This window comes from Mixophyes fleayi, chromosome 3 (assembly GCF_038048845.1).
Source record: "Mixophyes fleayi isolate aMixFle1 chromosome 3, aMixFle1.hap1, whole genome shotgun sequence".
Taxonomy (NCBI): Eukaryota; Metazoa; Chordata; class Amphibia; order Anura; family Limnodynastidae; genus Mixophyes; species Mixophyes fleayi.
This window is the reverse complement of record NC_134404.1, coordinates 63,982,249-63,997,353: the sequence shown is the minus strand read 5'-3', so window position 1 is coordinate 63,997,353 and position 15,105 is coordinate 63,982,249. Positions and strand designations below refer to the sequence as shown.

Sequence of the window (15,105 nt, the reverse complement as noted above, 5' to 3'; positions counted from 1 at the left end):
ACCAAATTCCTGTGCACAGAACAAACCCAGAACTGAGTGGAAAATATGGTAACGTTACCGGGGATAATATTGGTGCACCAAATGTTTTAGATGATGTTAATGTTATGTGGTTTACCTAAGAGTTGATTTATTGATATTGAAGGTGTGACAATCAGCGCTAGCGGTACCGCTGCGATTCAAGTTAACCCAGAGGGAATAGCACGGTACCCCAAACTCCTGAATAAGAAGGAGCTCTCTAGTGGCGCGGTAGTGACCGTTGGAGTCTTGATGGGTTATTATTGATGGTTCTTGCATCATCACCAATCAGATATTGTTAACTTGAAAGTAGTACCTGTGATTACCAGTGTGCCTTATTAGACAATGTGCATTGAAGATGTTATCGCTATTGTGCCTTATACTCACCAGGTGTATGTTATATGTTAAATGCTATTGTGCTCTATGCTGATCAAACGCATTATTTTGTCATTACCATTAAGCTGAAGGGGTCAGTGGCGCGGTGGCTTACCGAAACTATCCTTACCGCATTCTCAATAAACCCAAGTTGTTTGACCAATCCTTGTCCCTTCCATTGAAGTATTTATCTCCTGACCACTGGATATCCGAACAGAAAAGAACCTGACTCGTGTCTGGAGGACAAGGTAAGGGAAGGATTTCCCATCAGTACTCGACCACCACATAAACTTTGGTGTCAAACCGAACAGGATCCGAGTGCATCAGGAGAGTAATACCCTCAGTGAAAAATGGATCAGCAACCGGCAGGGCCACAAAACCCAGAACAGGCCGCCCCAGCAGCAACACCAAATGTGCCCATAACTCTACCATACTATTTCGGGGCCCCATGGTTCCCGAAGTACAGCGGAGACGACGACAAGCTACAGAAGACTTCATTCACAGAATTCGAGAACAAACTGGAATCCATGTTCCAGCTATACCCGTTGAATGAACAGCAGAAAGTGGAGATCTTAATAGGGCTACTCACAGGGTCGGCGCTCAGAGAAGTAATCTCATGGCCGATGGATGACAAGAAAGAAGCGGCACAAGTTTTATAAAAAAATTCCACAACGTTTGAGACAAGAACTCTTCCGGAGCTGAAGATGAAACTATATGCTCGCAAGCAACAACCGAACGAGACACTGCGGGACTATGCCCTGAGCCTACAAGAGATGCTAAGAGCCATTCAAGCAGTGGACAAAGAGGAAGTACAAAACGCGGATGAAGCCCTGACCGTACAGTTCATAGAAGGAGTCGCCAAGAAAGCGTTAAGATTCAGCTACGACTGATGAAAGCACAGATGCCAGGCAAAACCTTCCGAGAGTTTAAAGAAAACACCATCGCCATTGTCGGTAACCAACGGGGAAGGGAGGAAGAATACCCAGAATTGGTGGACTTCAGAGAAAGCGCAAGCTCGATGGGAGCCATGGCAAGCAGCACAGAAAAATCAACACGAGCCTAAGAATCGGTAATACAGAGCGGTCAGTATCCCACCGAAGACCCAATACAAACGCTCAAAAAGCAAATGGAGGAGTAGGCCGTCGGAATGGTAGAAATCCAGCGAGAGATGCGCCAAATGGCGAGGCCACCGGCACCCACCTACGGGGAACCAGAGTGGAGGCCTAAAAGACAAAGACCAGTCCGAGGCAGGTAGGAACCACCTCGCGAGTATGTACGGCAATCGCCCAACCAATTCGATGGTCAAGGGCGACCGATATGCCGCCGGTGCCATGGGGTAGGTCACTTAGAACGAAACTGCGACCAAGATGAACATTTAAACTCCGACACCCCGAGATCGAGGGCCGAATCTCGGGGCGAGCCCCGGGAATAGATCCGGATCCAGAAAACTGGAGGCCCCAGTTCATCGGACAATGTCCCACGTTACCCATTACAATTAATGGAGTGGAGACCCTGGCTATGCTTGACACGGGGTCGCAGATTACGACCATCCGGCTACCTACATTCCACAAGTATTGGGGCAAAGAGCAGCTGTTATCACCACCTCCAACCTGGCTGCAGCTGATCGTCAGTAACGGCCTCGAGATTGCGTGTGAAGGGTATTGGGAAGTGGACATCCAGATCGGAGTGACCTTGTTGCCAAGACAAGGCTGTCTTGTCACCGCCCCCTGTGAAGGGAACATTGCCCCCATCATCCTGTGGATGAATGTGCTGTAAAGATGCCCAGATGAGCTAGTGGCGACTTTGAAGGGTAAATTAACCCAAGCGGCTTCCCCAGGTCATCAGGCCTTTCAACATACTGTTCGGCTCCTACAGGGTTATCAAAATTCCGCTGGTCCCCATGTAAAGGTTTTGGACACTGTCAAATGGTTTAATGTGCGTAAAGGCTATGGATTTATAAACATGAACAACACCAAGGAAGACGTGTTTGTACACCAGACTGCCATTAAGAAAAATAACCTACGAAAGGTTCTGCGCAGCGTTGGAGTCGGAGACACTGTGGAATTTGATGTTGTGGAGGGAGAGAATGGTGCCGAGGCAGCAAACGTGACTGGTCCTGGTGGTGTACCAGTAAAAGGAAGCAGATTTGCACCAAACCGATGAAGGTTCCGCAGACGTTTCTACCGGCCAAGAGGAGAGAATGCTGCAGAATCTGGTGGGGAAGTAAGTACAGAGCAAGTGAGCGAGGGAGAGGGAGCAGAGGAAGTGTCCCCTCAGCAGAGACCTGTCCAGCGCAGGCGCCCTCCTCCGTTCTTCTACAAACGGCAGAAGAAAGACTATGACCGGGATGCGCAGGCCTGTCGGCTGCCAGAAAGGAGCATCGTCCTCAAGAAGAATAATCGACCCCGGAGTAAGCTGGATCCCAAGTGGGAGTTGAACCCGTATGTGATTACGGCCGAACCCATATCAACGATGGCTGTTTACCAGATTTCGAGACCAGACGGCACCCGTCCACAGCGGATTCACCGAACCCATATCAAGCTCTGCCCAAGGCCAGACCAAGGGCCTGAAGAAACATCAAGGGATGACTGGGACGAAGAGCCAGATAATGGTGAAGGGACTTTGCCTCAGCTGCCCACTGACCCTTTCAAGCTACTATTGGCGGTATCAGGATTAGAGAGCTACTGAAACTGTTGTATATAATGTATATTAAAACTGCTGTCATTGGAAATGTTTGCCATTATAACTGTTGTAGATGTGTGATTTGAGTTGATAAAGAATAACCACCCTTATGTCTTAATGCGTGAGGACACGCACCTGAAAAAGCGGGGGTAAATGTGGTGCCCCAAAGCCCAGTTGAACAGCACAGCACAGAGGAGTGCATAAGTGCTATTAAAATGCAGGGCTACAAGGCATTAATTGTGCTCCTGAAAACTTGTGCCCAGGAGTGATTGACAGGAGGAGGATGAAGGCCCTGATTGGCTGGAGGTGTAACAGGAAGAGGATGTGCAGGAAGGAGGAGAAAGAGAGAGCAGCATGGTAGAAGGAACAAGGGGGGGCTGAGGTGCAGCCGAGCAGAGAGAAGATAAGCTGCTGCCAGAACTGGTGACATTGCCAGCAAAGCGGACGGAGATCAGCTGGGGACACGCAGTGGGGCGCCAAAGACAGTCTCCACTAACTACAGAACCATCTCAAGGTAAAACCCTAGCCTGCAGTGTATTGCACACACCCCAGTGTCAGAGGGAAGAGTGATGAGAGAATCTACCCAAAACTGGACACTATCCCCTGTTGCAGAGCAAACGTGCTAATATAGATTCATTGACTGTTGAGGGAACAGTGCCATCTTGTGGCTGAACTGAGCAACAGCCCTGCTTTCTACTATAATACGTAACCCTTCTGGAAACCTCTGCAGGACATTGGAACACTACCAAATTCCTGTGCACAGAACAAACCCAGGACTGAGTGGAAAATATGGTAACATTACCGGGGATAATATTGGTACACCAAATGTTTTAGATGATGTTAATGTTATGTGATTTACCTAAGAGTTGATTTATTGATATTGAAGGTGTGACATTCAGCGTTAGCGGTACCGCTGCGATTCAAGTTAGCCCAGAGGGAATAGCACGATACCCCAAACTCCTGAATAAGAAGGAGCCCTCTAGTGGGCGCGGTAGTGACCGTAAGAGTCTTGATGGGTTATTATTGATGGTTCTTGCATCATCACCAGTCAGATATTGTTAACTTGAAAGTAGTACCTGTGATTACCAGTGTGCCTTATTAGACAATGTGCATTGAAGATGTTATCGCTATTGTGCCTTATACTCACCAGGTGTATGTTATATGTTAAATGCTATTGTGCTCTATGCTGATCAAACGCATTATTTTGTCATTACCATTGAGCTGAAGGGGTCAGTGGCGCGGTGGCTTACCGAAACTATCCTTACCGTATTCTCAATAAACCCAAATTGTTTGACCAAATCTTGTCCCTTTCATTGAAGTATTTATCTCCTGACCACCGGATATCCGAACAGAAAAGAACCTGACTCATGTTTGGAGGACAAGGTAAGGGAAGGATTTCCCATCAGTACTCGACCACCACACTGACATTCAGAAGGATATAGTATCCATATACTGAAAAACAAAACATGAACATTACAAGTACAGATCGACCAAATATTTGATTTACAAAAAACATATAAGGCCTTATGTAGAGTTGGACACAATTTCTGCTTACAGTGTAAAAATGAATTGTGTTCCATAGTTTACTTTATATTCACAGATGCATGTATCTTGGGAAATGCACGACTCTGAATAGTACGCAAAATACTGACATTTTAGTAAGAGGAGTAACATATGTTAAAAGCTTCCAGCATATCATATACAATGGGCCATAAGGCCAAAATATAAATATATGTTAAATTCCCTTCCCCAGTAAGTAAAATCAGCCTAGTGCTGACAGCCTAGGCTGGTACTGGTGAAATAGGAGGGACAAAAGCATGGGTTCCCCAAGAAATTGACAAAATCAGCACTAGTGCTACCAGCCTGGACTAATACTGGTAAAATTGGGGGGCAAAAGTGTGGGATCACCCCAAAATTATCAGGTCCAACATTAGGCTATGCCAGCCAGGGCTGGTGGCAATACAGCAGGGAAACCTATTAGTACAGGGCTGAATTCCCTAGGGTGATGGGGCCCATAAACACTCACACTCACCCCCACCACAGGATTAACCAGCCTAATGCAGAATAGTACAGAATAGTATCCATGGTGCAGCGAGTGTGGGACAATATAGTGAAAAAAAAAAAAAAAGCGAGCCACCACCTGCTGAAACATAAAATGAATAGCCCCCACCAGCAATCACATTGCATTAATAACCCCCACAATACATTTATAGTCCCACTATATAATCTTAATAACAATCACTTTATTACATTTATACCCCCACATTACTTCAATCGCTTCCACCAGCTCCCACATTACATTAATATAACTACTATATTACCGTAATAGCCCCCACCAGTGCCCAATATTTTGCATTAATACCACCCATATACATCACATTGCATTAATATGACACACACACACACTTTACATTAATGTCAAACACAAGTTTCATATCACATACACCAGTGGTTCCCAAACTGTTGCAGTTCGCGGCACCCTTAGAGTCTCCATAATTTTTTAAGGCACCCCTCCAAAATAATTACAGAGCAGTCCTGTTTTAGAAGTAGTTGGGTCAAAAAATTGTAATAAGAATTTAGGTCAGGACAAAAATGCTTATTTAGTTGTATACAAAAATGCCCCCTCTGCATCCAGACACTCTGCCCCCTCTGCATCCAGACACACTGCCCTCTCTCACGCTGCCCCCTCTCACGCTGTCCTCCCTCCTCTGCCCTCTCACAGCTCATCTGCCACGCTGGTCCAGCTCCTCTGCCCTCTGTAAAGCTGTCCCAGCTCATCTGCCCTCTGTCACGCTGTCCCAGCTCCTCTGCCCTCTGTCACGCTGTCCCAGCTCCTCTGCCCTTTCATGCTGTCCCCCTGCTCTGCCCTCTGTCACGCTGTCCCAGCTTCTCTTCCATGCTGTCCTCCTCCTCTGCCCTCTGTCACGCTGTCCCAGCTCCTCTGCCACGCTGTCCCCCTCCTCTGCCCTCTGTCACGCTGTCTCCCTCCTCTGCCCTCTGTCTACCTCCTCTGCCCTCTGTCACGCTGGTCCAGCTCCTCTGCCCTCTGTCACGCTGGTCCAGCTCCTCTGCCCTCTGTCAAGCTGGTCCAGCTCCTCTGCCACCCTGTCCCAGCTCCTCTGCCACACTGTCCCCCTGCTGTCACTCTCCTCTGTCCCCCTCCTGTCACGCTGTCACTCTCCTCTGTCCCCCTCCTGTCATGCTGTCACTCTCCTCTGTCCCCCTCCTGTCACTCTCCTCTGTCCCCCTGCTGTCACGCTGTCACTCCTCTGTCCCCCTCCTGTCACGCTGTCACTCTCCTCTGTCCCTCTCCTGTCACGCTGTCACTCATCTCTGTCCCCCTCCTCTGCCCTCTGTCACGCTGTCCCAGCTCCTCTGCCCTCTGTCAAGCTGTCCCAGCTCCTCTGGCACGCTGTCCCAGCTCCTCTGCCACGCTGTCCCCCTGCTGTCACTCTCCTCTGTCCCCCTCCTGTCATGCTGTCACTCTCCTCTGTCCCCCTCCTGTCACTCTCCTCTGTCCCCCTGCTGTCACTCCTCTGTCCCCCTCCTGTCACGCTGTCACTCTCCTCTGTCCCTCTCCTGTCATGCTGTCACTCTCCTCTGTCCCCCTCATGTCACGCTGTCACTCTCCTCTGTCCCCCTCCTGTCACGCTGTCACTCTCCTCTGTCCCCCTCCTGTCACGCTGTCACTCTCCTCTGTCCCCCTTCTGTCACTCTCCTCTGCCCCCCTCCTGTCACGCTGTCACTCTCCTCTGTCCCTCTCCTGTCACTCTCCTCTGTCCCTCTCCTGTCACTCTCCTCTGTCCCTCTCATGTCACGCTGTCACTCTCCTCTGTCCCCCTCCTGTCACGCTGTCACTCTCCTCTGTCCCTCTCTCACTTTGCCCCCTCTTCCGCGCGCCAGCCATAAAATAAACAAACAGAAACACTTACCAATCCGCGCGGCGCCGGGACCCAGCATCCTCCTCTCTCACGCAGCCTGTCACTTATATGACAGCTGCGTGAGAGAGGAGGATGCTGGGTCCCGGCGTCGCGCGGATTGGTAAGTGTTTCTGTTGTTTGGTTTTTTTATGGCTGGCCCGCGGCACCCCTGAGACAGCGCCGCGGCACCCCTGGGAGCCGCCGACATACACATAATAATAATATCATTAAAATACATAACATTATTATTATACATATTTTGACCCACACTTGTTTCTCTAGTCTCAGCTCTGCCCATAACCCCACTAGATTGTATGCTCTTATTTTCATGCCTACATTTATTTTGTCTGCCCTGTATGTCCCTCTTTTATCTATTTTCTGTTTCCTACACTGTCTGGAGCTTTGAACTACTGTGGTGCCTTTCAAATCAACAACAACAACTGTGTTGGCAGTGTTTTTAACTGTGTATATTGTAAAATATTTTAGGATACTATGCTATTGACAAGGTGCCTGCACATATCTATGAATACAGGCAATAAAGACAAAACTGCACCATTTTAAAAATGATTCTTAAGCTTGTACAATGCTTAGCGTAAATTCTACAAAACATGTTTTCTATGTTGTTTGTGTCTAGTGTAAAATAAATGTAGCCCCTTTCTACAGGTATAAGTGAGTGGGTGCTAATTGGCAGTGTACTTCATCATCATCACCACCATTTATTTATATAGCGCCACTGATTCTGCAGCGCTGTACAGAGAACTAACTCACATCAGTCCCTGCCCCATTGGAGCTTACAGTCTAACTTCCCTGACATACACACACACAGACAGAGAGAGCGAGAGACTAGGGTAAATTTTGATAGCAGCCAATTAACTTACTAGTATGTTTTTGGAGTGTGTGAGGAAACCGGAGCACCCAGAGGAAACCCACGCAAAACCCGGGGAGAACATACAAACTCCACACAGATATGGTCATGGTCGGGAATTGAACTCATGATCCCAACGCTGTGAGGCAGAAATGCTAACCACTTACCCACTGTGCTGCCCGTACTTACCTACCGTTCATTGTTCCACCAGTCTAGCTGAGCCTCTTCACATCCCTGGGATACATGCAAGTTTGAGGTTTGCAGGACATGAATACAATTCACATCAGATTGTTGTAATAAATGGACGCATGACCATCTCTCGATAAGGTCCACTCATTTATTGAGCACTTCCAGCACATACTTAGTACCTGAAATAAAACTTGAGATGTTGCACAAGAGCTAACACTCCATGTCTTGAGGATAGTCACTCTTACTCTTGTCCTCTACACTGCCCTAATTAGCAGCTGCCCTCATTCCCATGCATTAGGTTATCACCATAATGCCCCCTATACCTCTATCTCTAGCCAGGGATATTATACTGGCTCTATGAAAATTCCATATCTTATAACTATACCGTGTTAATGTTTTACATTTTCTCCAACAAAATTGGAACTAGTTCTCATAAATTGTATGGCTGGAAACTTAGGATACTTTTTCTGTTATAAAGATAAGTCAGAGACACAGGTAATAGACCAGATAAAAATGTTTCACCCAGCGCTGGAAATGTGTCTTATAGAAAGCACGATAGTGAATAGAAATAATTTTTTCCCCCAACATCAGTCTCCTCATGGGTGAAAGTGTTGCTACAACATAATCCAGAGGGTCAGCCAGACCAAACAATGTTTCTGGCCGAAAAATTTCCAGATTTCCAGAAAAAATGAATGCGAGCATTCATACATTCTGAGCGGAAGGAAAGGTGGAGTGTGATATATTAAGAAATATCATAATCTTAACCCTGCAGAGAAACAACATGTGCACACAGCAGCTCATCTGTCTGTATAAATAACATCTTTATACAAACCCAGCTTAGACAGTAAGTGAAGACCACTCTCAGGCTAATCCCCAGAGGCAGCGGACCATGACTCCTTACTTACCAGTGGTTCTGTGCCTTAGTATGATAGGTAAGTAAAACAACAATAGTATGATGGGTAGAATAGCATGATGGGGGCACTGGTGCTAGGGTTAACATCACCCTGTGTACCACTTGGCCTACTTTCCTAGCTCTGCTTTATTGAGCTAATGCCTACTTCATATTGCACATTACCGTCACTGTCACTCACTGAACAGTAAATACTTTGATCTGCATTACTAGGCTATCTGTGGGGGGCTTTTTGTCTGGTCTTTGTAATTTAGTTTTTCCAGTATTATGTATTATGCAATGTGTTATGGATCATCTCTGTCTGCATATGTCATCAGAAAGATAACAATAAATCTGACAGCCAAATACATTAAGGAAAGTAAGGCAAAAAAAGAGTAAGATTTCTCCTGGATAAACCATGTTACAATGCAAGGGGTGCAAATTAGTTTATTATTTTGCACATAAGTTAAATACTGGCTGTTTATTTCATGTTGCCCATAAATACTTAATAGTTTTATTTTTACATAAATATACATATATAAATCTGCCATCACATTTTAAATTTACCTCCCCTCCAATGCAACATGGTTTTGCCAAGGTGCAAAGTTACCCGTTTTTTGCTTTACTTTCTTTAATGAATCAGACCCATTGTGTATGTGAAGAATGAATGAAAGAATAATGACTAATTGAGGATCTCAACATCTTTATAATTTGGTATAATTTGACCAACTTAAGAACATTCAGTCCAATACATAACAGTATTTTATATTGGTAAAATATGTATATTTTGTATGCAATAAATATGTAGAATAAACTCTCCATCCCATCTCCTGAATCTTAGAAGTGTGCTGTTTTCCACTTAATGTTTTTATTTTGCCAAAATCAATGGGGATCATAACAATAGTGATCACCATCTATGTAGTATATAAGTATTTAAGCCATTTTCACCTAATATCTAGAGATGCTTTTTATAAATACCATCAATTTCTGTAACATTCAATACATTTATTTATGATACAAGATCGATCTGTATCTTATAGTCACTGCTTTTAATTTATTTTATTGTCTGTTTTTATTAATAAATACATTTTTATAGAAGGCTTTTTCGGTGTTAATTATTATGCATTTGTTCTTAATGACAGTATGGTTCTTATTTGTAATTTGCTATTGATGGCTATTGCTTTGTTGCATTTTACTTTTATTTATTTCCATCTATATTCCTGAGACATTGCAGCTATTTTTGAGCTTTGAGACTCATTTAACAGGAATAAAAGCCAACTGTGGACCTCATTCATGAAGCTCACTGAATGTACAGCATGAATGTCTATCTCAGTTTTGAAATGATGTGCCTAGATGGACCACCCAGCACACATCCAGGTGCTCGCTCACTCTCCACCCGAATTTCTGGGAGTCCTCCCGGACTCCCAGGAGAGCAGGCAATTCTCCCGAATCCTGGCCACCTCTGTAAATTAAACAGGGGGGCGGGGATTAGCTACGCCATGCATGTGTCATCGTGGGCCCTCCCTCTGTTTTTATTGGTCCAAAATAGTGATGACCATTTTGGGGCGGGGCTAATGATGCAATTCTTTGAGTCCTGCCCCCAAACACCTACTTGCCTCCCAGACATCCCGGGAAACAACTTGTCTATGTTGGCAAGTATGCTCTCCACTCTTTGCAGTTGCCTCTGCAAACTGGAAGTATACCAACATGTGCAGACACACTGCATAAAGTCTGCACACTTGCTCACCTCCCCTTTTTTTCATTCAGTAGTCTTACCCCACAAAATGAAATCTAATTTGTGCACTGCTCAGTAAAACTCCATAAAAATGGACTGTGCACTTGGCAAATATTGGATAATAGGGAAAAATTCCAGGGACAACTGTTGTACAAAATGTGTAAATCTAGTGCCTTCTATTTTCCCTTTAAAGAGGTTTCTTTTATAAGTCCCCTTGTGCAATATACCTGTTTGTTTACCAATCTCCTTTCTACAGAACTATGTGCATTAAATTCACAAATTTTGCATTTACATAGTTTACTTTAAGCATGCCCACTTCTGGACATCATTTCTAGTGAAAAGGCAGGAAAACGATGTAGGTGCTTGTAAGGGAGACAAACGTGCCTACAACACGTGTGTGTGAGTGAGTGTGTGTGTGTGTGTGTGTATATATATATATATATATATATATATATATATATATATATATATATCAATCAGCATAGAAGGACATTTCATAATAAACTAAACTGCCCCAGTGCCTAATACTAAATATATTGATGTGATATATAAACCATAGCCCAAAAGTGGCCACTCAGGAGTCTTTTTAGTGCTAAAACTCAGAAGTGAATGATGTTTCAACATTTCGGAGATTATAAGTAACTCCAGTAGCTTCAGAAAAAAGTTACTTATAGTCTCCAAAGTGTTGAAACATCATTCGCTACTGAGTTTTAGCACTAAGAAAATCCGTGAGTGCCCACTTTTGGGCTATGTTTTATATATATTATAAGGACACTCTCATTCGGCAATGTTAATTTTGTGAGAGGGGGGCATGGTGTTTGAAAGACTACATCTTAAAAACCATTAGAGCTATTGAGCTGAAATTGGAACACAAATGGATAACCGCCTCTGGGTACTGCATGCCAAATTTCAGAGTAGAAAATGGCAGATTTGTAATAGTCTAAATTTGTGAATCTTGACCTTTTTTTCCCTTACTCTATTGCAAAAAGTCACTATTTTAACATTTTTTGGGAGAGTGTAGCTCAGTGTACATGGCGTTTTAAGACTAGGGGGTAAATGTATTAATCTGTGATTCTAGCAAATCAATGATATTTGGCGACCTTGCTGGGCAAATTTAAAATGGCAATGTACATACCCCCAGGGGTTTGTTTTGTTAGAAAGCTAATGTGGCAGTGGAATGCCTTTGAGAAATGTTTAATTTGTTTTACACTTAGGTAAAATATGCCCCATTTTAAAGATAGGGGATTTCATAGAATTGCGCATGTCGAATAAAGGCGTGTGCGAGGTGTACTCACAATGGCTTCACTTGAGAGTACAAACATGGCTGACTTCTCTGACTAAAAATTTGAGAGGATGTGTATTAGACATATTTGTGAGCCACAGGAGGGTGAGTTAGTGTTTTGGGGCAGGGGGGAGCACACTATTATTCCTGAGGCCAGAGGCTGTAACAGAATAATTTTAAACTTCCAACCCCCTCAGTCACTTATTTTATTCACTGCACTGGGGGTAGCTCCTTATGGCCAATAATTAAATAAACAAGAATAATAAATTTAAAAAATCATTGTGCCCCCCCTATAAATCTTAACCAGCCCTAGTACTGCCAGCCCAGGGGAAAAATCTTTGGTCCCCCTGAATTTACAAATACCAGCACTAGGGTTTGCCAGCCTGGTGGCACTATAGCATGAAAATTCGCAGCGAGAGTTTCCCTTGCCATAATGTCAAACCAGTCCCAGACTGGTCAGCACAGGGCTGGATTCCCTAGGGTGATCAGGTCCGCAAAAAACATGCGGGTCCCCCTCCAGGTTTAACTGTTTCCCATGCTGAAAAGCACTCGGGTTTTGGTGGTTGTGGAGTAATAATAATTAATAAATTGGTCCCAACATTCCCAAACTGCCATTAAGTGTAGCACAACAAGCTCCAGCATACCCATGGCTGCCATGGCATGCTAGCACTTGGAGAACCACAAGTGCCACTATGACCTGGCACCCAAGGCCATTGGCACCAGGGCAAAATGTAAATAAAAAACACACAAACACGTGTTTAAAAAGACTTTTATTTGAAATAAAAACACCCCAACACATCCCTCGTTCACCCTCTTTATTGCTCACCTAGATGCAGACATGGCATCCTCATTATCTGTAATAAATCCAGGGATATTTTGCTCAACAAACCAGCTACTAAGAGCTCCTGCTGCAAATGAATGGCGGCGGTTACGTCATGTATATGGGGATATCCCATGGCTTGAGTTCAGGGCTAAACTACGATAAGGCTAAAGTAAGAAAATGTAATAGTACTGCATGGGTGTATTCCAGAGAACACACAAATCTGTGGATTAGCAGCTCTACCATTTTGAGGGTGACAGCAATCTCACTCCATGATAGTGCTGAATCTGCAGCTAACCACAGGATGTGATGGCATACCATGTCTGTAATGCGCAAAGAACACGTCCATTGAGGTTTCTGCCTTAATGATTGTAATTTCATTGCTTTTTGGAGTTTGAGTGAAAGAGATTCAACATTTTTTTTAAATTTAAGATGGTGTGTAATTGTACCAAGCTTTAATCAGACATGTTAAACCGTAAGTTTTTTGTCTATAGAATATATAAATTGTTATAAAATCGTGTTAGGGTACCATCTCCTGGGGTTAGACAGCTGTACTTCACACACTCCAGCCAGATAAATCACACCAGTCCAGTGTCTTGGTTTAACTAGCTAGATTTATTCCCAGCATCAAAAACAAACACAATCCTAGCCTGTCCAGCTTCTAACTAGTAGACAGAAACACCCTCTCTCAAGTGAAGGACCTTGTGTCCCACACACACATTAAATAACAGCACTTACTGGTCATACATTGCAATGTCTCTCAGGAAGTATGTGACCACCTCCCCAGGTAAAGAGAAACTGACTTGTAGCTTTCTATCAGCGTCTTGCAGGTGTAACTCCTGATTACCAGCAACTTGATTAGTAAACCCAAACTAGGCCTTATAAATGGAGCCCACCCCTCTCTCCCCATTTATACCCCAGAGACCCTTACCAGCTTTTCCTAATGCTGAAAACAAACTTTGAGAAAGTTTTCCCAAACACAACAATCTCCCTGGGGTTTTAAAATATACAGAAGCCTGTGAGATACATATCTGCCTTTAATCACTTTCCCAGCGCTTATTATGATTATAATTGGTGTTGCAACAGCATGGTATGCTTAATAAAATACACTGATACTTTACACATTACCATATAATTACGCTATTAAGGTGATTCGCACATATCCATGAGACTCAGCATATATAAGTACTTTTGTGTTTTTGGGCCTGATTCATTAAGGAACATTTGTCCAGGAGACTTAAGTAAGACATTTCTTTAATGCATCAAGCCTTTTGTGTGAAAACATTTGCTCTAGCATTTTTAGACACAAATCCATTCAACTCAGCATCAGTCCCTTCTTGTTCAATATTGAATCTTCTTCCCTTCTATCTTTTAGTTTTTCATCTTTCCGCCTCTAAAACAAGACATATTCGCTGGTGTGTAACATCAGATAGTGAAAACAATAAGTGTAAGGAACTGACGAGATTTTACAAGAACCCAGATATCCCGCTCACCTGTGTGAAAAGATCCAGCATTGAGGATTGTTTCATTGCCATTAAAGTAAGTGTTTGGAATGCAATAATGACATCTAATAGCAGAAACATTATATACATGATATCATAGTTCTCAGTATATTAAGAGGAAAATGTATTCCACCTTCGATACATCAAAATCCCAGCTCAGATTACAGAGAATTTCAGAGATTCAAAAAGTACAACCATTCCTTTTAACCATGGAGCCTTTAAAAATGTCTACGTTTTGCAATATTAGTCCCATTATAAAGAGAAGAAGTCAGTCTACATTACCTTAACACAGCTAGTCCAGAAACATCTTTACCCTCACAAAGTTAATTTTCATTACACTAGGCAGGTTACCTCAGCAGGATGGGACACCAGTGGTGCACACACATCCAGACTGCTCACCATGTGCTGGATCTCTACAATACCATCCAAAAAATATCCACATATTGTAAATGAGTATATACCAAACGCACAGATGATATATGGTTCCCTAAAGGTAATAAAAATAAAAATGTTTGTTATATAATCTGATTAAACTACATGACATAAAATGGAACAAATAGCCACATAAAAGGGAGACTCACAGACTGAGGGGGAGACAGAAAAAATGGAGTGGGAGACAGGCTCACAGGCTGAGGGGGAGACAGAAAGAAGGGAGTGGGAGACAGGCTCACAGGCTGAGGGTGAGACAGAAAGAAGGGAGTGGGAGACAGGCTCACAGGCTGAGGGGGAGACAGAAAGAAGGGAGTGGGAGACAGGCTCACAGCCTGAGTGTGGGACAGAAAGAATGGAGTGGGAGACAGGCTCACAGGCTGAGGGGGAGACAGAAAGAAG

General features: G+C 44.0%; 1 protein-coding gene across 1 annotated transcript in view; it reads left to right on the top strand.

Annotated features, from left to right (window-relative positions):
• Positions 1-2,862: 2,862 nt before the first annotated feature.
• The window catches only part of LOC142143129 (serotransferrin-B-like), a 64,720-nt gene continuing 52,477 nt past the window's right edge, over positions 2,863-15,105 (top strand). The window contains exons 1-2 of the mRNA XM_075200842.1: positions 2,863-3,001; positions 14,148-14,311. Coding sequence (XP_075056943.1) covers positions 2,863-3,001; positions 14,148-14,311 — 303 coding nt within the window. The remainder of the gene's footprint in view (positions 3,002-14,147; positions 14,312-15,105) is intronic.